Source organism: Staurois parvus, unplaced genomic scaffold, assembly GCF_062004578.1.
Source record: "Staurois parvus isolate SC_StPar_1 unplaced genomic scaffold, SC_StPar_1.0 ptg004076l, whole genome shotgun sequence".
In the NCBI taxonomy this organism is placed as follows: Eukaryota; Metazoa; Chordata; class Amphibia; order Anura; family Ranidae; genus Staurois; species Staurois parvus.
The window spans coordinates 18,469-40,440 of NW_028321871.1; the positions used below are offsets into that span (position 1 = coordinate 18,469).

Below are 21,972 nucleotides of genomic sequence, written 5' to 3' on the forward strand. Positions count from 1 at the left end.
TTGGCCACCCAGGACTGGCGCCATTCAGATAATGCGTCTTCTGATCTGATGAAGTGGATGTGACATCAGTGCCCTGCCTCTCCACCTCATCAAATCAGAGAACACTTCTCATTCATTCAACAAAATGCAAAACATTCTCTGAATGGCGTCCATGCCATGTGGCTGACCTCCTGTGTTTGGAATGCAGCAGGGCAGCTGCTCAGGACAGGACATGGAAGCCAACACAGATCAATGGAGGAGCTGTGTAATTTCAGTGTTTTCCAGCTTCCAGGAAAGCCAGGTATGGTATATGCATAGTTACATTGGTCAAAACTGTAAAACTGAAACTATGCATAAAATACCCATTACCACTAAGCCACTGTGTTGTCCAGTTTATAGAAATGGAAGCAATGCTGACTTATGTCTCTTCTTTAGGTCAACTGAGCTGGATTCTAACTGGAGCTGGTATCAGCTGAGATGCATGCAAGTTGGAGGAAATGCCAATGCTGTAAGTAACTGTTGGTAACCGTCTAATTATGGTGTGGCAACATCAATTTTTCTTTACAGTGGCCTGTCATAAACAGAGCTTATTATTTATTTCAGGTACTTATATAACACTGTCAATTTACGCAGCACTTTACATATATATTATACATTCACATCAGTCCCTAACCCTCAAGGGGTGTCCAATCTAAGGTCCCTAACTCACATTCATACATACACATACTAGGGACAATTTAGACAGGATCCAATTAACCTACCAGCATGTCTTTGGAGTGTGGGAGGAAACCGGAGTACCTGCAGGAAGCCCATGAAGGCACAGGGAGAACATACAAACTCCAGGCAGGTGGTGCCGTGGTTGGGATTTGAACCAATTACCCTAGTACTGCCAGGCGGAAGTGCTAACCATTTAGCCACTGCGCCGCCCCAGCTTACTGGAGAAAAGAGAAAAAAAAAAACACCTTTCAAACAACAACAATCCGTTTACCTAGATATACAGGCAACCAAAGGTACTTGCAAATCTCAGCTTTGCCTGCTCAGAGGTGCGTTTGACCCTGCCTCAATGCTTCCCAAGCATTCCTACAGTTTGTAAATGTAATAAGCAACCTCACTGACCAGTGGGGAAGAGCTTAGACCAGTTGGAGTTACAGAAGTACACAGTGAGGCAGGTATTGTACTAACAGCTCTCACTTTCATCAGCTTGCATCCACCTTCCTGTTATAGCAGTTGCACAATCACACGGACATCAGAGTTTGACCACACTGCCCAGTGCACTCTACAGATCTTACAGACTTGGTTAGGCCTTGTACACATGATGAGAATATCAGACGAATGATCGTTTGGGTTTTTTTTTTTTGCTTTGTTTTTTCTGCATGCTAGTCTATTGAAAATGTAAAAGTTGTGACAATTCTCATAAGACAGACTAAAACTTCAAAAGTGATATGTATTGTATTGTAATGCATTCTCTTGTTTCCGATCATGTGCGGTCTTGGTCACTTGATGATGATTTTTTTTTTTTTTTCCTTTGCTGTACTGAATAAAAGAAAATTGTCCATTCTGGTATACAAGACATTTTTGTGCTTGTCCCTTTGGATAATTTTCCATGAACTGATCCGCTTTTGAATGCAGTGTGATCAGATTTTTGGACGATCTCTCTCAAAGCAGTATTTTTCATCTGATATTCTCATCATATGTATGAGGCTTTAGGCATGCCTCTCTCTTCCTCTGTGCTAAACGTTTGCATGAGGAAACTTCTAGTGAGGGATGGGGCTGTTACTTGTTATGTCCGCACACAGCGCCAAAGTCGGAGGCGGGAAAGTGCAATGTTACTACAAAAAAAGGTATTTTAGGACCTATCCAAGAGAAAAACCATTTAAAATTTAAATTTCATTGTAATGAGATCATTACAAATTACTTACAGCCTAACTCCAGCTTTACTATCATTTTATATAGTTCTTGTAAAACAAGTTAGCCCAAACAAACTATTTCCTTTACTAATTGATGTGGGTATATGTAGCGTATGCACAAGACACACAGATTTACCTGGTGAGAGCCTCTACTATACTCAGCATTTTTTCTATTATATGCTCGGTTTAACTGGCCCAGGGTTGTCGTTATTCACCTAATTAATTTATATTCTTGCTGCAGAATGCTTTCTTCCATCAGCATGGCTGTGCCACTAATGACACCAATGCCAAGTACAACAGTCGTAGCGCTCAGATGTATCGTGAGAAGATCCGGCAGTTGGCCAGTGCAGCCATGTCCAAACATGGCACCGATGTGAGTATTTCCAGGGGATTTATGCTGCACTGGGATTTCTTATGTAAGATAGTATTACACAACATTGTATTACTGGAGTACAAAGTTCAAGCATGTACATGAAATGAAAATATAGGTCAGCTTGCTTTTCTGTACTACCCTTCTAGTGCCTCTGAACCCGGTATGTTCGTTACTTGACTGATCCAGTGTCATATTATTGGTAACTCCAATGTCTCTGCTCAACCCTTGAACCTCTGTACATTCAGGTCCATAGGAATCTAGGTTACAGAGTAGTGAAGCCATTAGTCAGTACACAACTTAACTACAACCAAAGGCGGTTTTCACAATAACATAGCAACTGCATTGTACTCCATTAGAGCAGGTTGTCAGTGAGGACCTTCCAAGCTCCCTGGGACTCTGATGCCATTGGAGATCATATATACTCTGGGATGTGAGGAACATATATCTATGCAATGCTGGTTGATTCTTACCGTCTGGTAAGGTGCATAATATATTAGATGGCGGTTTATGTGTTCACATACACTGGTGATTTGTGGAGACGTGAGAGGAGCACAAGAGTATATACATTGACTTAAGGATATTACACTATATTCCAATTTTTGGAGGTGTATTTCCTACACTGAGGAGGACGGATTGAGAAGTGAAGTCACGGAGTGATTTAAAGGTGGAATTGATTAAAGCTTTTTCCAAGTTTAAATACGGTAAGAGTAAGGATGACAGTTATTTAGAAGTCACAAGGTGGAATTTTTGCGCGATTTGTCACGAGTTTGGAAGTGCGTTTTGTGAAACATATCACATGCTGGGAATAATGCACTGTGCGAATATAATTTTTTTTTCTTGTGAGGTTTATTGAAATAAGAAGAATTCTCACACTTTGGAGGAAGAATATTAAAGAAGAAAATTATCATATTCACGGTTTTTAGGACATTTGCACATTTAGACGCTAAAATACTTGGACTGTACAACCAAAGGCTGCGAATGCTGTGCTTATGCCACTAAAATGTGTTGTGTAAAGTCAACTTGTTCAGTGAAAACGTTTTTTGAACCACTTACTGTTTACAGTGAGGCTATACACTTGTTCTGCTTGAATATAAAACAAATAATCATGTCCTGGAAAGAACGTGAACAATAATTTGTGTACTTTCTCTTCTAGCTGTGGATAGATGGAATGAATTGCGCCCTTGCTAGTTCCCCAGAGAAGAGGGAATCTGATTTCTTTGCTGAACTGACCCAGGTATGTCTTATCTTGAAGCAAACCCATATGTACATGGATAATGGTAAAATGCTGGCTGGATACAAGAGGCATGTGTACATCCCATCAGATCACCTCCAAAGAGCACCAGTAGTTGTAAAGCCCAGGATGTTGTAATTTCCACATTCAGGTCTTGAAGTTGGAGCTCCAGACACATGCCGTTAATGCACGCCCCCAGGGGAACGCGGTGCGGCCATCGGTGTGTTGTGTCCCTGGGCCAAAGCGCAACACCGATCGCAGTAATGAGCCTATGACGCAGGCTCTATCATGATCAGCAGTGTCATGTAAATATGAAATGCCGGTTATTGGCAGTCCTCTCCTCATGTTGACAGCGTGAGAGGAGAGCTGGTAAGCGGCATTCCTCAAAGGAGACAACTACACTGATCATCAGTGCCCTGATGATCAGTGTGGCATCGTCAGTGCCCATAATTGCCACCTGTCGGTGCACATCAGTGCCACATATCAGTGAACATCAATGCCACATATCAGTGCCCATGAGAGATGCCTATCAGTGCCTCCTTTCCATATGAGTGCTGCCCACCAGTGCGGCCTGTCAGTGCCTATCAGTGCCACCTATCAGCACACATCAGTGAAGGAGAAAAATTACTTATTTACAAAATTTTATAACAGAAACTTAAGGAAAGCCCATTGGTGATTAAATACCACCAAAAGATTGATGGGAATTCTAGGCTCAGGCTGTACACATACTGGTGAATGATGGGAATTCTAGGCTCAGGCTGTACACATACTGGTGAATGATGGGAATTCTAGGCTCAGGCTGTACACACACTGGTGAATGATGGGAATTCTGGGCTCAGGCTGTACACAGCACTGGTTAATAATGGGAATTCTAGGCTCCGGCTGTACACATACTGGTGAATGATGGGAATTCTAGGCTCCGGCTGTACACAGCACTTGTTAATAATGGGAATTCTAGGATCAGACTGTACACAGCACTGGTGAATGATGGGAATTCTAGGCTCAGGTTGTACACACACTGGTGAATGATGGGAATTCTAGGCTCAGGTTGTACCCACACTGGTTAATGATGGGAATTCTAGGCTCAGGCAGTACACACACTGGTTAATAATGGGAATTCTAGGCTCAGGCAGTACACACACTGGTTAATAATGGGAATTCTAGGCTCAGGCAGTACACACACTGGTTAATGATGGGAATTCTAGGCTCTGGTTGTACACCACACTGGTGAATGATGGGAATTCTAGGCTCAGGTTGTACATACACTGGTTAATGATGGGAATTCTAGGCTCAGGTTGTACACACACTGGTTAATGATGGGAATCCTAGGCTCAGGCAGTACACACACTGGTTAATGATGGGAATTCTAGGCTCAGGCTGTACACAGCACTGGTGAATGATGGGAATTCTATGCTCAGGTTGTACACACACTGGTGAATGATGGGAATTCTAGGCTCAGGTTGTGTACACACTGGTGAATGATGGGAGTTCTAGGCTCAGGTTGTACACACACTGGTGAATGATGGGAATTCTATGCTCAGGTTGTACACACACTGGTGAATGATGGGAATTCTAGGCTCAGGTTATACACACACTGGTGAATGATGGGAATTCTAGGCTCAGGCTGTACACAGCACTTGTTAATCATGGGAATTCTAGGATCAAACTGTACATAGCACTGGTTAATGATGGGAATTCTAGGCTCCGGCTGTACACACACTGGTTAATGATGGGAATTCTAGGCTCAGGCTTGTACACAGCACTGGTTAATGATGGGAATTCTAGGCTCAGGCTGTACACAGCACTGGTTAATGATGGGAATTCAAAATCAAGGCTTTTTAACTTTTTTAGCAAAAGTCAACGCTTTAAAGCAGAACTAATCTTCCATATTTATAGATTGCGATCAGGCAGGCTCTTTATTGTACAAGTGATATGGAGTGTCTCTGCAATAAATAAACCTACCTTCTCACAGGTAATTTACATTCCAGCATCTGCATGCCAGGATGACTGAACTCCTGCGCATTTACATTTACATTCCGCGCTGACCAGTGAATATGGCCATAGCCTGCACATAGTAGAACCCAGGTACAAGATGCTGGCACTGGTGAGGGATCATCAAAGGAAAGGCAAGTATCGGAACTTTAGTTCCACTTTAAAGTGAACCGACCTTGTTAGGAGTTTTGGGTCTTCTATTGGGCCATCTCCTTAGCGTCTTTGACCTCTGTCCATGAAAAGCTACAAGAAATTTCTGTGCAGGAATGGTCAGCACAGGATATCAACAAATACCAGAGGCCATGGCCATCGGATTGAAGTATGTATCTAGAGAGGGTAGGCTAGTTTTAGGTTAGGGACGAGGTGACATAAAGGGCAAGTGCACTTAAACTTTAGGTGAAATTGCATTCCTTTGGTGTTATAACTGCTTTCTAATAGACGGATTGTGTGTGGTTTTTTTTTTTTTTTTTTTTTTAGTCTTCTAGTACATGGGAGGCAACACCAGCTACTGAATCAACAGCCGTGACAAGTCCATCAGCTGCAAAAGAGGCGGTCGGTGTCCCTGCGAGCAGTGAGCCGACTGGTGAGTGTTGGCTCTTCATTTAGTTTTGGAAGTGCCATGACTTATTCTGAGTTCTTGTGTAACATGCATTGCTGTGCCTTCAGGTGTGGAGACTGGCCCTAGTGTTGATAGTCTGAGTACCTCACCCAAAGCCACAGTTGGTAAGTCTCATTAAAACGTACTTGTTCTGAATCCTATTGGTTTCAAACAGGATCACTTTTATGAGCTAGCTAGGGATAAAAATGAATAGTATAGTTCAACATGAACTAGCAAAAAACCATAATAAGTGCTGTAGGCACACAAGTGGTAAATACATAAAGTCCGTAAAGAGTCTCTGTATAATGACGTGGTAAGTGGTTAATGGCTGCCGTCCTATAGAGCAAGGCCAACTCTGTCTGCAGAAATAGAGGAGAGAAAAAGGAGGCGCCAAAAAAGTGATGATTATTGTTGTCACATTTAAAGGATCGATATCCAAACACTCACACGAATAAAGATATATTATATCTTTGTTCTTGTGTTTTTATACCTATCCAATAAATGTGACAACAATAATCTACACTTAGTTTTTGGCGCCACCTTTTATCTCTCCTCTATGACCAGATATGACCATGGTCATAGGTTGTACTTCTACTGAGGCTGTATAATATGCCTGTAACTCATGTGACAGCTAAACCCATATGTTCCTCTCTCCTCAGACCTGGCCATGTGCCTCTGTGCTCAGGAGCGGCCCCCCAGCACAGGTGACCAGATGGTGACTGGCTCGCTCTGGCTGCTGTGTGCTTGGCATGTCTTTGCAATTTTTCAAACCAGAGATTCCAAAGTCTTCGCAGAAATGTGTCTCTTGTATCTGCAATAGTTATTGGTACTTCCTACAGTGCAGTCAAGTGTGATAAAGGGTCATGTCTTAAAAAAGAAAAAAAAAATGCTGCCAGTATAAGAGTACCAAGGTGTGCCTTTTTATACCTGCATCAGCCTCCAAAACCATGGTTACTCTGGTAAAACTTCAACATGTATGGTGACGAGCTCTGCCTGCCCGTTCCTACCGACTGCACATTCCTGTTGGCCACTAAGACAGCCTGTTACAGCAAGGGGGTCAAACTGGCGGCCCTCCATCTGTTGCAAAACTACAAGTCCCATCATGCCTTTTACCTTTGGGAGTCATGCTTGTAACTGTCAATCTTGCAATGCCTCATGGGACTTGTAGGTTGGCAACAGCTGGAGGGCCGCCAGTTTGATACCTGTGTGTTATAGTAATGGTCCAATAGGAATATGAGGTGGGGGTGGGAGGTAGCGGCAAGCTGAAACACTACCCCAAAGTATTTGAGTTTTGTCTGTCCATAATGGCAGGATTATTGAAAGCTGTTGCAGGTATGTGCATCCCTAGGTGCCTGCAGTTCATGCTTGCAGCAGTTTTTTTTTACCCCCCCTGCCTTATTAATCATTTAAAAACCTAGAACTGCACCTAAATGAAGATCAGTAAACCTAAAGTACAATTTTACATGTATGCAAGAGAGCTTGTAAGTAATTTTAAAATTGTGTTTTTGTCCTTTTGTACAGAAGTGCACTAATATTTTTGATGATATTTGGCCTAATGTCCAACTCCAGGATTTACAAAAAACTACCCTTGCACTACAAGGATTAAATGCTTGTTCACTCTAGGGAATTACCTACTTTGTTCCTCGATTTAGACCTCTCCTCTGGCTTGTGAAATGTCCCTTTCTGTCCTCTTGTTCAATGCAGGTGTCAGGGCTCCCAGGTGTGACCAGAGGTGTGTGACTGACGCAGGGAAACGCAGACTTCAGATATGTGATAAACAATATAATTTATTAACACTAACCATACAAACATAAACGCAGTGCAATACTAAAACATAATACAGTGCAAACAAACCAAACCAACCACCCACAGATAACAGTACATACAAGCAAGCGTCGTCAGGCAGGCCGGGTCAATATCAATAGGGCAGGTAGGTACAGGGGGAGCAAGCGGAGATGGGTCGGGGTCACAGGCCAGGTTCAGCAGGTAGCTAGCAGCGTAGTACAGAGGGTCAGGCAGAGGGATGGTCAGGGTCACAAGCCAGGGATCAGAACAGGTAGCAAGCAGCGTGGTACAGAGGGTCAGGCAGAGGGATGGTCAGGAGCGAGCCGGGATCAGAGCAGGAGAAGTCAGCAGCGGTTCAGATCAGGCAGGGTCAGCAAAGGAACAGAAACAGGATGCAGGACAGATACAGGGCCCAGGACAAACACAACACCAAGGCAGAGTCTGCAAGTCTGGCCATCCCTTAAATACACCAGTATCATCAGTTCCAGGTGTTAGCTGGCTGAAAGGTTGAGTCTCTGATTGCTGGGAGCACCCGCTGGCCAGCCCTGGTACTGCAGATCAAAAGGCAGGTGAGTCCCACCATTGCTGGCCAGTCCATTCCTGACAGCAGGGCTATTGGTCCTGCATTGTACTTGATGTGTGTGAGGCGGTTGTGGCGAAGGGTCACACAGATGGAAGGGACCTGTCAGACCGAGATCTAAAGCTGGGTATACATGTACTGAAAATTAGGACAGTTGAGGAATCATATGAATTTTGATGTGTGTGCCCCTGTCTGTTTGGTCCTACTGACAAACCAGCATTCAATCAGCGCTTGCAGGCACTGTCTACAGTGCTGATCTATGTCATTCTTTGTCCAGAATACAAAAGGACAGAGGGGGAGATCCCTGCATCAACATCGCTTGCGTTGGTTGTGTTGATGCAGGGATCTGTGAGATTTTTTTTTTCTCTATTCAACTTGCTGGTCGAACAAAAAAAACTTGGTGTATACCCTACTTATGGTAAGCATTACACATTTGTTTTTCTCACCCCTGAGAACTAACAAACATTTAACTCTTACAAAAAGGGGGCCCCACTGCAAGAGTTATATTTTTATAATTCTCCAAGTTGGGCTTTAATGAAGAATGTCTGCAGTGGTTCTCCCTCAGAACAGTAACTATATGTAGGATCAGTGTTTCCACTCTAAAGCCGGCCATAGATGGAGCAATTTTATTTTCCTGCAACCACAATTGCAGGAAAGAAAATGGCTCAATTGCCCCATCAACATGGTCCGTGTTGATGGAGGGAATAAAAAACCAGCAAACACAAATGCTCCTGCGCTTGGGGATGGACTCAATGTAGGCTAGGACCACATCAAGAATGTCCTGGAACATGCACACCTTGCTGCCCTCAAAAGACCGAGGAAATCCAAATATACTGAATGGAGAAAGAACAAAAAGAGGGCGCACAGGCCTAGTGCATTACCATAAAAAAATGTTTAATAGATAAAAATACGTATTGTACTCACAAAATGATAGTAAAGTCATAAAAGAACAGCTTGGTCAGAACCATGCTACGTGACTGTCCGCAATAGGGAGTGTAGACATCCAGTAGGCTAACGCGTTTCGAGGGCTTGCCTCTTCCTCAGAGCCACAATGGAGGGAATCCCTCTCGTGAAGCTATTGTGTTCCCTTGGCAGGGGAGCCGTCTCCGCCTGCAGGAACACAGTGATTACTGATAGTGGGTATAATAGCCACTAGGAATACACGCATGTAAAACCCCACAGGATGGTTGTACTCAAGTTGATTGATCAACTTTGGTAAATTATTATTATTATTATTACATCGAGTTTATATAGCGCCAAAGGGTTTGCTCAGCGCTGTACAATATAGGGGGGACAATACATGGCACAGTACAACAATAACAAACAACGTACGAGGGGTAAGAGGGCCCTACTCTTTCGAGCTTACAATCTAGGAGGGAGGGGGTAGTGGTACAGTAGGAAGTGGCTGAGGGGAATGAAGTGGTGGGAGGAATGAGGGAGAATGGCCGTTAGGTGAGGGTGGGGTAGGCTTCCCTGAAGAGATGGGTTTTGAGGGAGCGCCTGAATGTGAGGAGGGAAGGCGACAGTCTGATGGATTGGGGCAGTGATTTCCAGAGGATGGGGGAGGACCTGGAGAAGTCTTGCAGTCGTGCATGGGAGGTGGAGACCAGGGAGCAGGATAGGAGGTCCTGTGAGGAGCGAAGGGTACGGGTAGGGCGGTACTTGGGCAGTGTTGTGAACGGCTTTGTAGGTAAATTCAGCCTGTCCATATATAATTTGAATCTCGTCCAGTCCCTGCTGAACCGGCCAAGATTCGAACGGTCTAAGGCAGCTTAACCTCCCTGGCGGTATGATTATTTCAGATTTTTGGTGCTGAAAGCGGTACCATTTTTTTGCATGGAAATATGTATTTTTTTTATTGTAGGCTGTAATTTTTAGGAAAAACTCACTGAAATCTGTCCGAACAAGAGTCTAGTAAACATCCCGGGTATGATAAAATTTGAAACACAAAATCATAAATTATAATTTAATAAATAATCATAAAAATAATATAAAAATAATAAAAAATTTAATTCAATAATATAATCAAACCAAAAACACTGAAATGTGAAATATAGCGCCAAGTTCGCACATTGCTGAGCTCAGTCGCAAAATCGTTTTCAGTTTCTGATGACGAATTTCCCCCACGAATCATTATCACTCAATTCTGCAAGTGGTTCTGATTTACTATCGCTGTTCTCTAGCTGATCTAAACCGCTTTTGACCTAAAGGGACACTTTTTGGACGCCATGGACATTTCTCAGTTTCCAGGCAGAAAGAACAGACAAAATGCAGGCAGGGCGCCGGACAAAGCACTCAGGACAAAATGTATTTGAAATAGGTTGAAACAGCAATGTTTTACTGTGTAAAATGTAAAAAAAAAAAAATGACATTTTTTAAAATTTTTAAATTTCCCGCCGCCGGCGGCGCCCGTACGTCCCGACGTCACAGGGACAGGACACAGAAGCCGGATGCCGGCATCGGCCGGAGGAGATGGCTGGGGACGCTGCAGGGGACACATCGTGGGAGCGCAGGGTAAGGTAAGTGAAGAACACATGCCGGAGCAGTGCCGCATGGTAAGCCCGAGGGTAGCTCGGGGTTACCGCTTTTGGTACTGAAATGTTACCCCGAGCTACACTCGGGAATACCGCCAGGGAGGTTAAGACCTAAAATTCTAGGGATATCCATTGCTCTTTTGTATAAACCACATTGCATATTAGATTTACTGGTCCTTATTCACAAGTGACTATTGCTGCTACGGAATCAGCCCTTTGTATTCAATTGAAGGGAAGACTGTGTTCATTGATTTGCCTCTCTGTTGACTCTCCCTTTTCAATTATCTGGTGAACTAACTTCAAATTGTCTCTGGCACAGGATGCCCTGCTGTGCTGTGGGCTCCTCCACCTTACTAACACCTGATGCATGTGCGCTACAGCCCTCTCCTATGTCTGCAAATCTTTTTATTTTCTAGAGGTGAAGCCATCTCTCATTGGAAAGAAGAAGCCTGCTGCAACAAAGAAAGGAGTGAGTATATTTTGTGTAGACGTTACCTTCATGGGAACATTGCAGCAAGCAGCGACAGATGGTAGCCAAGTCAGATGAAGCATGTGGCTTCCATTGTGGAATTAGTAATCGCTATCTTGTTGTAATATCTTACAGAACAAGCAGTGTTCATTCTGGGATAGAGCTACTTCCAGTTCTTGTTCAGGGCCGTTCTTACACTTTTCTGTCTTGCAGCTGGGAGCCAAGAAAGGTCTTGGTGCCCAGAAGGTGAGCAGCCAGAGCTTCAATGAAATTGAGCGACAGGCACAGGTGGCCGAAAAGATGAGAGAGCAGCAGGCGGCTGAACTGAGGAAAGAAGCAGAAGAGTCCCTGTAAGTATTTTAATATAGTTTTTGGTTTTAATAAATTGTGCATTGTTTAAAATACACAGTTTGGTGTGCTGGTCAGAACTTCCTCCCACCATAAAGACACGCTGGTACTAGTAGTTCACATGGTGTGATGATCACCAGTCATTGCGGCACTGCAGCTCTCTTGATAAACCACTGGGTACGGTCATGGATCTCAACGGCAGAGAGGGAGGAGGGTGCACAACGGCCCTAGTGTGATACGTATTGAAAGTCAATTTGCTCCAGACCTTAAAGGGACCACACCAAGGGGAGTTGGCCTACATTAATCCACAGTAATTGTTAGTATTATTCCTTGATACTCTTGTGCAATAACTTTTTTAATTTTTTGTAATTTTTTTTGGAGTTTTTATCTTGTGGTTATTAAGCAATGTTCTATTTTTATTTGTGTTTTTTATTAGGGATGTACCGAAATTTCAGCCACTGAAACATATTGGCTGAAAATAGCCCTATCGGCATTTTGCCATTTTGGAAAAAGCTGATACAGGTGCCGATGCAGGAGACTGTGTGCACTGCAGATGGGGGGGGGGGGGGCGCCTGAGATGGGCAGGAGAGGAGGAGTGTATACAGTGCCTGGCTGGCAGTATATGTCAGTGACGGTTTTTAAATGTAATTACCGGCTTTTTTTTTTTCTTCACTATAACTCACAGCACAGGTGTCAAGCTGGGGCCCTCAAGCTGTTAAGGAACTACAATTCCCATCATACCTCTTTGGGAGCTATGTTGTAACTGTCAGCCATGCAGTGCCTCATGGGATTTGTAGTTCTGAAACAGCTGGAGGGCCGCAGTTTGACACCCCTGGCTCACAGAATTAGCTGTCACTTTTTCCCCAGCTAAAAGAAACAAAGTTTCCTTTTAGTTTCTTTCCCCGAGTTAAAATAAACAATGTTTCCTTTTAGTTTCTTTCCAGAGATAAAAGAAACAAAGTTTCCTTTAGCTCCCAGGAAAGTGACAGCTAATTCTGTGAGCTATAGTGAAGAAGAAGAAAAAAAAGCCAGAATTGCATTTAAAAATCGGCACTGACCTATAGTGACAGCCAGTAAGGGAGCCTCTCTGTATACACTGCTCTCTCACTGTATACATTGCTCCTCTCCTGCCCCCTCCTTGCACACACTGCCCCCCTCCCCCTACAAAGAGGACCTGTCACTCATATGCTATCACATAGGGGACTATTGGTCCCCTATGTAATGGCAATAATATCATACATTTATAAAAAAAAATGTATGTAGGAAAAAAAAATTGGAGCCTGCCCACCCCCACATACGGTGACATTTCGGTTCGGTTTTTCGGCCACATGCATTCTGAATTTCCTTTATCGGTTTCGGCACCAGAATTTTCATTTTGGTGCACCATTATTTTTTGTTAAGTGGTATGGTTGCTATTGGCCTTTACCTGTGGATTAAGATAGCCTAACTCCCCTCGGCATGGTCCCTTTAGGATCTGGAGAATGAGAGGTGTTATCTGTTTCCTATATAAAGCATGCAATCTTTATGGGGGTGTCTTGATAAAAAAGGAGGCCACCCCTCCGAAATACGTCATAGCAACCGCATCCATCAGCTCTGTCTCTGCCAGCTCTCCCCTGTGCCATCGGATCCCCCCATAGGGCACATCACCGACTCCTCTGTGCGCATGCGTACTAGGTCGGGCATGCTTTAGTCCATGGACGGCTTTTTGTCAGGAGCTGGGACATCCTTCTCACAGCTAGCCTGCCTGTCACACACCCAGTGCCCAGATGTTACAGTGGCTATCCAGGAGCAGTGTCCGAGAGTATCTATATGCTGAAATTTATTCTACCAAATGTGAGTGGTATAAATCATGGTTCAATAAATGGTATCACACTAGGGCGGTTGTGCACTCTCTTCCCTCTCTGCATTTATTCTTTTCTTGGTGCAATTTAAAGAACACTGGGCTTAAACAGAAACAAAGGGTTAACATGCTTAAAGCAAACAGTTACAAACTCGGAAAATTAATGTGAGCATATGATAAACCAATACAGGGGCGGACTGACCATTTGGAAACTTAGGCACTGCCTGAGGGCCCGGGGTCAGTAGGGGGCCCCATGAGACCCCCTGGTACCTTTTTCATAGGTTTTTTTGAGTTTGGGCAAGGACACAGGGGCTCCATGATTCCCTATTGCCCGGGGGCCCCATGAGTTGTCTGTCCGCCCCGTGGGCAGAAATGTAAAGAAATCTGTATATCATACTGCAGTATCAACCAGCTGTCAGGCTTGTCACTATACTCCAGTCTATGTAATGTCCTCATTCACATTTAGGGTCAGTGCTTTCTCTCAAACCAACTATATTATGTATTACTTCACGTTATTTAGCAGTGTGTGAAAAGAGGAACAGACATAAATGAAATTCTATTAAGAGATGTGGAAAGAACACAGGGAGATGTATATAACTATAAAAAAAGCAGCTTGGCTGCAATTGAGTCTTTTATACACCAAGAAGCCTGTGCATGTCCCATGCTTTGCATTGATGACCTTCAGACATGTACTGCATTGTTTAGTAACCTCTTCATCTCTGGAAGGTTTTGCGCTCTTCGTGACCAGGCCTTTTTTGCTGTTTAACACTGCGCTACTTTAACTGGTAATTGCGCAGTCAGTACTGGAATGTTTATTTTTTATTTACTACTTATGGCGGTGATCAGTGACTTATAGTGGGATTATGAGTGTGGCAGGCAATCTGACACTGCATGGGAAATGACTGACACTGACATCACCAGTGACACTAATACAGTGATCATTGAGAATATCATACACTGTCACTTTACTAATGACACTGGCTGGGAAGGGGTTAAGTATCAGTATTTTCCTGGTGATCAAGCAATACATACACCAGAATAACAGGATGAGTGCTATTACCTTTTTAATGTATCTAAAGGTATCTGTCAAAAATAGCCCAGGAAACATTTGGGATAATGAGTTCTCTTTCGCCATTAACTGTGTATAGGGTAAGACAACTGGTGTGGACTGTACATTACATTAAAGGTTTGGTTTGAAGAAAGCACCAACATTAAAGCTTGCCTACCTTGGAACTCATGTGTGAAAACAAAGAATTGATCCAGTGATATAGGTGGGATCATGATGGGAAAAGTCTGAACTTTTCCTGTAAAACTTGCTTTCCTCTGCTATTCAGGCTTCTTTATTGGTCTTTTTACTTGATGGCTAGCCTCCATGACCAATAGGTAGGCTCAGAAGATGGGATCAAGCTTGACTTTTCATGAAACAAATTGAGATGTACACGTGTTCACTTCCTGTATCGCCAGATCTACCAAGCATATTGATATGTTGTTTTCACTGAAACTAGCATCTGGTAATGATTTAGTTGCATCTGATTTGCTTATGAAGGAGTCATTCAAGTTCTTTTTCTTTTCCTTTAGCGTTTCTTCCATGAGACTCGCCTACCAGGAACTTCAGCTAGATAGGAAGAAAGAGGAGAAGAAGCTACAGAACCTAGAGGGGAAGAAACGGGAGCAGGCAGAGAGGCTGGGCATGGGCTTGACTTCCAGGAGGTACGTAATATGCATTGGTCACTGTAGTCTCCTATAGGAAGGTCTGCTTATTCAAGTAACAACCCCCCCTTCTGATTAAAGAATCTAGGTTGAGAAAACCGTAAAACTGTGACTTGCGCTCCAACTTCTGGCAAATTCACTTAGGCAAGGGTGACATCACTTGCCCTTCTCCTTGGGTCTTAGGAAAGCTGAGGATCCCAAATCCAGGAAGAATGCACTCCTCTCGCATTACAGGAGCACGTTTTTCTGGGTTACTCTACTGAAAGAGAGTATAAAATATTTTTTTTACTTTTTGATTTTTTTCTGAATCTGTAGGTGGGTGATACCTAATAAGTGGGTGGACCTTGCATTTTCATTGATCTTTTGACTGCTAAGAACATGTCCCCCACATCATGGCGAGCAAAGTTTTAAAACAAGCTCACAGCTTTGTTCTGCAGTTTATTGACTTTGTTGTGGAACTGATCACCTTTACTTGCTGGCTTGACCTTACGTCCGATATACATACGCAGAGCACCCGTGCTTGAAGTTCTTTTGAAGTGGCCTCACAGGGCCAGGAAATGTTTGCAGCCTTTCACTGCACATTCTTTCTGCCATGCCATGAAAGCTTCAGATTTCATGCATGGGATATTTCTGTAGTTGGCAATTCTATACTCTATGCCTAGTGCAAAAGCAGGACTAGTATGGCATGAAGGAACGTAGGGGTTGATTTTACTAAAACTGGAGCACTCAGAATCTAATGCAGCTGTGCATGGTAGCCAATCAGCTTCTAAGTTCAGCTTGTTCAATTAAGCTTTGGCGATAAAACCTGGAAGCTGATTGGTTTTTATGCAGAGCTGCACCAGATAGTGCACATTTCAGTTTTAGTAAATCCCCCCAATAGTGTCAACTTGCAAATGGTATCTAGCCTTGTGGAGGACATAGTAATGGTTGTCTAAATATGTTTGGGCTTTTGATGAATATGGGGGTGTTTTTCTACATTTATGTATTGGAAAGCAGACCTAACTTTTCAAGAATGTACTGATGCTTTTTACTTGCAGGATGCTTATTACACAGTGCCCTTACCTCTGCCCTTACTTCTGCACAGTTCTATCTCACATTCGGTTCTCTCTGAGATGCATGTGATCGAGCAGGAGACGCCTGTTGCAAATAAATCATCCCGATCTCAGCTTGACCTGTTGGAAGACTCCAGCTTTACCTCTGGACCGCCAAAGTATGTTATTGTTGTAGCTATCTACCTTCAGTTAGGATAAGGTGCAATTCTGTTGCAGGTATAGTGTATTCATGAACATTGTATTACGTGTATCATCTTCATTTAATAAGGGAGCCAAGGAAATCTGTTCCTAATTTTATATGAGTGTATACTTGTGAGCTACTATGGTGGCACAGAGATATTTATAAAAAATTAATTAACTCCTACAAATATAATGGTGCATCAACACATAAAACACATACTCAAAAAACTGTGTGACAATGAACAAATAATATATTGGATGTGTCGCGCTCCTCAAAGTGAATGTTTACTTAGAAATATGTGATATATATAAAATAAATAAATCTAAATAAATATTACATAAATATTAATACATTGTGATATAATATATATTAAAAACTCCCAGTGCTGTAATTAATTGAATTGAAAAAAGTTTTATATTGTACATAAAATTGATTTGTATAACATAAAAAATGTGCAAAGAAGCCCTCCTTGCACCGTGATGTATATGTGTGCAAAAATAAATATGTGCAACTGTGCAAATATTGCCCCAAAACACTAATGTAAGATAAATTTATATATAATGGAGTGTAATAATCAAATTAATATATAAAAAATAAATAACAATAAAAATAAACAGTAAATAATGATGGAAAACTGTGCAAACAATACTTCACTTATTGCAACAAAGGATAGTGATGTCAGCTGTGTATTACTTATCCTTTGGCTTTAAATGACATATGATAGTCCCAATTAATTTGTGCAAATATATGGAAAGTATATTATTATTGAGGTAGTCTGTGGTTCTACTTTCCTTCCACTAGATGGCCTCCCAATTCCTTCTGGGTTATGAGGGCTGGATGGATGGATATAGATATCTCCCCTCGTGTTGTCCGGGGTCTATTTCCTATTACCTCTTCCTCCCCTGTATTCCTCCGGTTTAGGCCATAGAAGAAAAAAATATCCACATGGTGTTTTATCCTTTATAAAGGGGTTTAATGCGTTTCCAGACAAATGCGAACTCACATTCCACAAGATAAATACAGAGCGTTTTTGTATAGATGTGTGCCCTCACACAAAGACAGTACTCGCCGTTCCGCTGCTATTGGCGTCGTGACGTCAGAGCCCCTCCCCTACGCGTTGCGCCACAGGGTCACGTGGCTTCCTCAGGGGGATGTTTTCTTTCTTTTTTTTTAGGCTCTTTTCTTTTTCACCTGATGATTCTGCCAGACAGCCTCTTTTTTAACAGAACAAACTCTCCTGTAGACGGAGCTGCCAGTCTCCTCTGCTCACCGCACCAGTCACCTGTTACACTTCTATGCGCGCGCGCGCACAGCAGCTGGGGAGACGGGCGCTGGAGCGGGAGCGCGCATAGAAGTGTAACAGGTGACTGGTGCGGTGAGCAGAGGAGACTGGCAGCTCCGTCTACAGGAGTTTGTTCTGTTAAAAAAGAGGCTGTCTGGCAGAATCATCAGGTGAAAAAAGAAAAGAGCCTAAAAAAAAAAGAAAGAAAACATCCCCCTGAGGAAGCCACGTGACCCTGTGGCGCAACGCGTAGGGGAGGGGCTCTGACGTCACGACGCCAATAGCAGCGGAACGGCGAGTACTGTCTTTGTGTGAGGGCACACATCTATACAAAAACGCTCTGTATTTATCTTGTGGAATGTGAGTTCGCATTTGTCTGGAAACGCATTAAACCCCTTTATAAAGGATAAAACACCATGTGGATATTTTTTTCTTCTATGGCCTAAACCGGAGGAATACAGGGGAGGAAGAGGTAATAGGAAATAGACCCCGGACAACACGAGGGGAGATATCTATATCCATCCATCCAGCCCTCATAACCCAGAAGGAATTGGGAGGCCATCTAGTGGAAGGAAAGTAGAACCACAGACTACCTCAATAATAATATACTTTCCATATATTTGCACAAATTAATTGGGACTATCATATGTCATTTAAAGCCAAAGGATAAGTAATACACAGCTGACATCACTATCCTTTGTTGCAATAAGTGAAGTATTGTTTGCACAGTTTTCCATCATTATTTACTGTTTATTTTTATTGCTATTTATTTTTTATATATTAATTTGATTATTACACTCCATTATATATAAATTTATCTTACATTAGTGTTTTGGGGCAATATTTGCACAGTTGCACATATTTATTTTTGCACACATATACATCACGGTGCAAGGAGGGCTTCTTTGCACATTTTTTATGTTATACAAATCAATTTTATGTACAATATAAAACTTTTTTCAATTCAATTAATTACAGCACTGGGAGTTTTTAATATATATTATATCACAATGTATTAATATTTATGTAATATTTATTTAGATTTATTTATTTTATATATATCACATATTTCTAAGTAAACATTCACTTTGAGGAGCGCGACACATCCAATATATTATTTGTTCCTAATTTTATATTCTTTACATGCTCATGATCTAACTACATTTTGTAGTGTAATGTGTTATGTTTTTGTTTTTTTTTTGTTTTTTTTTAATTAGATATAAAGACAACCCATTCTCGCTAGGTGAAGGATTTAGCTCAAGATGGGAAACGGAAAACTCTACCTGGGGGTCTGCAGATAAGGGAGAGGATGATAGAGAAGTGACTATCTCCAGTATTCAGCCAGCACGAGACCGGTACGTTTTTTTTTTTTGTTTTTGTTTTTTTTTTCTCAGTATGTTATCAGGGAAGTATTTTTTGTTGTACTTTTTAGTCTTTTTTTTTTTTTTTAAATTTGTGTTCACTTTCAACTTAACCACTTACCTACTGGGCACTTATACCCCCTTTGTGTGCAGGCCAATTTTCAGTTTTCAGTGCTGTCGTGCTTTGAATGACAATTGCGCGGTCATGCAACACTGTACCCATATGAAATTATCATTTTTTTTCATACAAATAGAGCTTTCTTTTGGTGGTATTTACTCGCTGCTGGGTGTTTTCTTGTTTGTGCAATAAACAAAAAAAGAGCAAAAATTTTGAAAAAAAAAAAGTTTTTCTTTTGTTTCTATTATAAAATTTTGCAAACAGGTAATTTTTTCTCCTTCATTGATGTCCGTTGATGAGGCTGCAGTGATAGGCGGCACTGGTGAGTGGCACTGGCGTGCGGCACTGCTGGGCACTGATCATCGGTGCCGATCCGTCCTCTGACAATTTCCGGTTATCGGCAGTACTTTCCTCATGCTGTGACAGTGTGAGGAAAGTGCAGTCAATAACCAGTAACTGCATTTACCATTGATCTGTTGTGTCATTGGGCATGGCTGATCACGGGATAAAAGGCCGCTGTGATTGTCCTCTTACCGTATGACGTGAACAGCTGTGTCCGTAGGATACAGCAATCACGGAGATCGCCGGGTGAGCTGATAACATCTGTGCTTTCTGCCTCTTCGTGTACTACACCTCCTTCCCCAATTTATTTTGATAAGGGCGAGTTCTGTAGTCCAAACACACCCTTTTTTTTCTTGGAGTAACAATGCTGCATAGATACAATACAATCAGTAAGCGTTGTCAGGAAAAGTGTTACAGGAAGGCTCACCAGGTGGAAATAAAGGAAAGCCTGAAAAAAAAAGAAAACAAATGCAGACACCACATCTAAGGATTGGTAAGCTGCAGTGTATTGGTTATTAGTTTTTTAAATTTGAATGCACTTTGAAGTAACACTTGCACTGTTCTGCACTTGCAGTTTTCCTCACATTCCGGATGATCATTTAGTGAAATCCTGTGTGGTTGGAAATATATTTCTTTGTATTTATGCTGAGAAAGAAAGCATGCGCATATTCAGGAATTTTACATGGAAATGTATACTACCACCAAGAATGAAAGTATAAAGGAAAGCAGTACATATATTGGACACATTCACCAATGTAGGGCTTCTGTTGTCCACCAAGATATAGCACATATATATTAGGCTGACAAGTTTCCTCCTCCCCTTCTTTTTTTTTTTTTTCTTCTTTTTTTTTTTGTTTTTTTTTTCTCATTCATTGAGGAACACAGAAAGTGGTGTACTGTAGATAATATACAAAAAAGTGCAGCGCTGCACTTTTTTGTATATTCTCTATGTTCTAGGGTGCTATTGGTTACCTTTTTTGTGCATAGCAGCTTTCCTGTTTTATTTAAGGCACTCGCATCTCTTTTGTTTTATATTTCTGTGGCATACTGTAGAGTTGTACTGGAGAATTCATAATCTGAAGGGAAGGCGCTGGAGCGCTCTTGTGGCCTCTGCTGTTAGAGTCGGCAAGCATCTGTGCTCTATGGCATATAAAGTACTGTACGGCAGTGAAATCCTCCATTTATATAGCAGAGAAGGTGATCAGAGATAGGGAAGACTCCTAAGGTGGCAGTAAACCCAACAGTATATGACTTCCTGCGACCCTCATGGGCTTCAAGAGAAGGATTTTACGAAGAGTATAACATTTCTATTTTTGTGTCCCTTGGCTGTGTGTTGGACTTCTTACTATCTAGCTGTCATGACTTGGCTGTGCCCCACTAAGGACACAACAGTGATGTCACCCCCTAGCACCTTCTGATGTCTGCTTGGCCCCCACATCAATCTACACAAGTGGACATTTTCATTGGCAAAAAAGTAACCAACTCATAAATGCAGCCTACCTCCAATAGTTTTTCTGCATTATGGAATGATCTAAAGTGTTACTGGTAGACTTCCTTGATCTACTTATGGCTTCGGGGGAACCTGGAAGCATACAAATCAGTGGCAGTTCCTGGTCTGTAATGACCAGAGCAATAGATTGTGAGCGTATATATTAACATTCTTTTTAAGTATGTTATTGCTGAGCTCTCAAGTATTGTATTTTTTCACCTTCAGGCCTGCAAACAGGAGAAAGCCAGAGCCCACCCCAGCTCCAGAGTCCAACGAAGCACGCACAAAGTTTGCCAGCGCCAAAGCCATCTCCTCAGACATGTTCTTTGGCAGAGAGCAGGATGCTGAGGTAAGTGCACTATACTCTAGTACATAACTTCACCTAAGGACTACATGATGCTGTCATGCAAACAGCTTAGAGCGGCTTTCCTGAGCTTTTACCGTAACTGTCGACTCCAGTTTCAGGCATAGATCATGGTGGGAGTGCTGGCTGTCACTTTAAAGAAGCTATCACACTTTGAATGACAAATGCGCGGCCGTGCAACACTGTACCCATGTGAATTTTTTAGCATTTTTTTAGACTGATAAAACTTTATTTTGGTGGTATTTATTCACCACTGGGATTTTTATTTTTTTACTATATAAATAAAAAATCCAAAAATTTTGAAAAAAAAAAGTGTTTTTCGTATAAAGTTTTGCAAATAATCTTTCTTCATAAATCTTGGCCAAAATTTATTCAGCTATCTTTTTATTAAAAAAAAATAATAACCCAAATTAGTTTATAACCAAAAATTATAATTT

At 42.1% G+C, this 21,972-nt stretch overlaps 1 protein-coding gene across 3 annotated transcripts in view; it reads left to right on the forward strand.

Annotated features, from left to right (window-relative positions):
- ARFGAP2 (ARF GTPase activating protein 2) overlaps window positions 1–21,972 on the forward strand; it is a 37,807-nt gene that overhangs the window by 6,885 nt on the left and 8,950 nt on the right. Inside the window, exons 3-14 of one of the 3 annotated variants that reach the window (XM_089668291.1) lie at window positions 415–487; window positions 2,128–2,259; window positions 3,413–3,493; window positions 5,960–6,065; window positions 6,149–6,205; window positions 6,740–6,784; window positions 11,396–11,448; window positions 11,662–11,798; window positions 15,215–15,346; window positions 16,431–16,556; window positions 19,079–19,216; window positions 21,397–21,520. In XM_089668291.1, coding sequence (XP_089524417.1) covers window positions 415–487; window positions 2,128–2,259; window positions 3,413–3,493; window positions 5,960–6,065; window positions 6,149–6,205; window positions 6,740–6,784; window positions 11,396–11,448; window positions 11,662–11,798; window positions 15,215–15,346; window positions 16,431–16,556; window positions 19,079–19,216; window positions 21,397–21,520 — 1,204 coding nt within the window. The remainder of the gene's footprint in view (window positions 1–414; window positions 488–2,127; window positions 2,260–3,412; window positions 3,494–5,959; window positions 6,066–6,148; window positions 6,206–6,739; window positions 6,785–11,395; window positions 11,449–11,661; window positions 11,799–15,214; window positions 15,347–16,430; window positions 16,557–19,078; window positions 19,217–21,396; window positions 21,521–21,972) is intronic. The other 2 variants (XM_089668292.1, XM_089668293.1) reach the window with 2 other exon arrangements.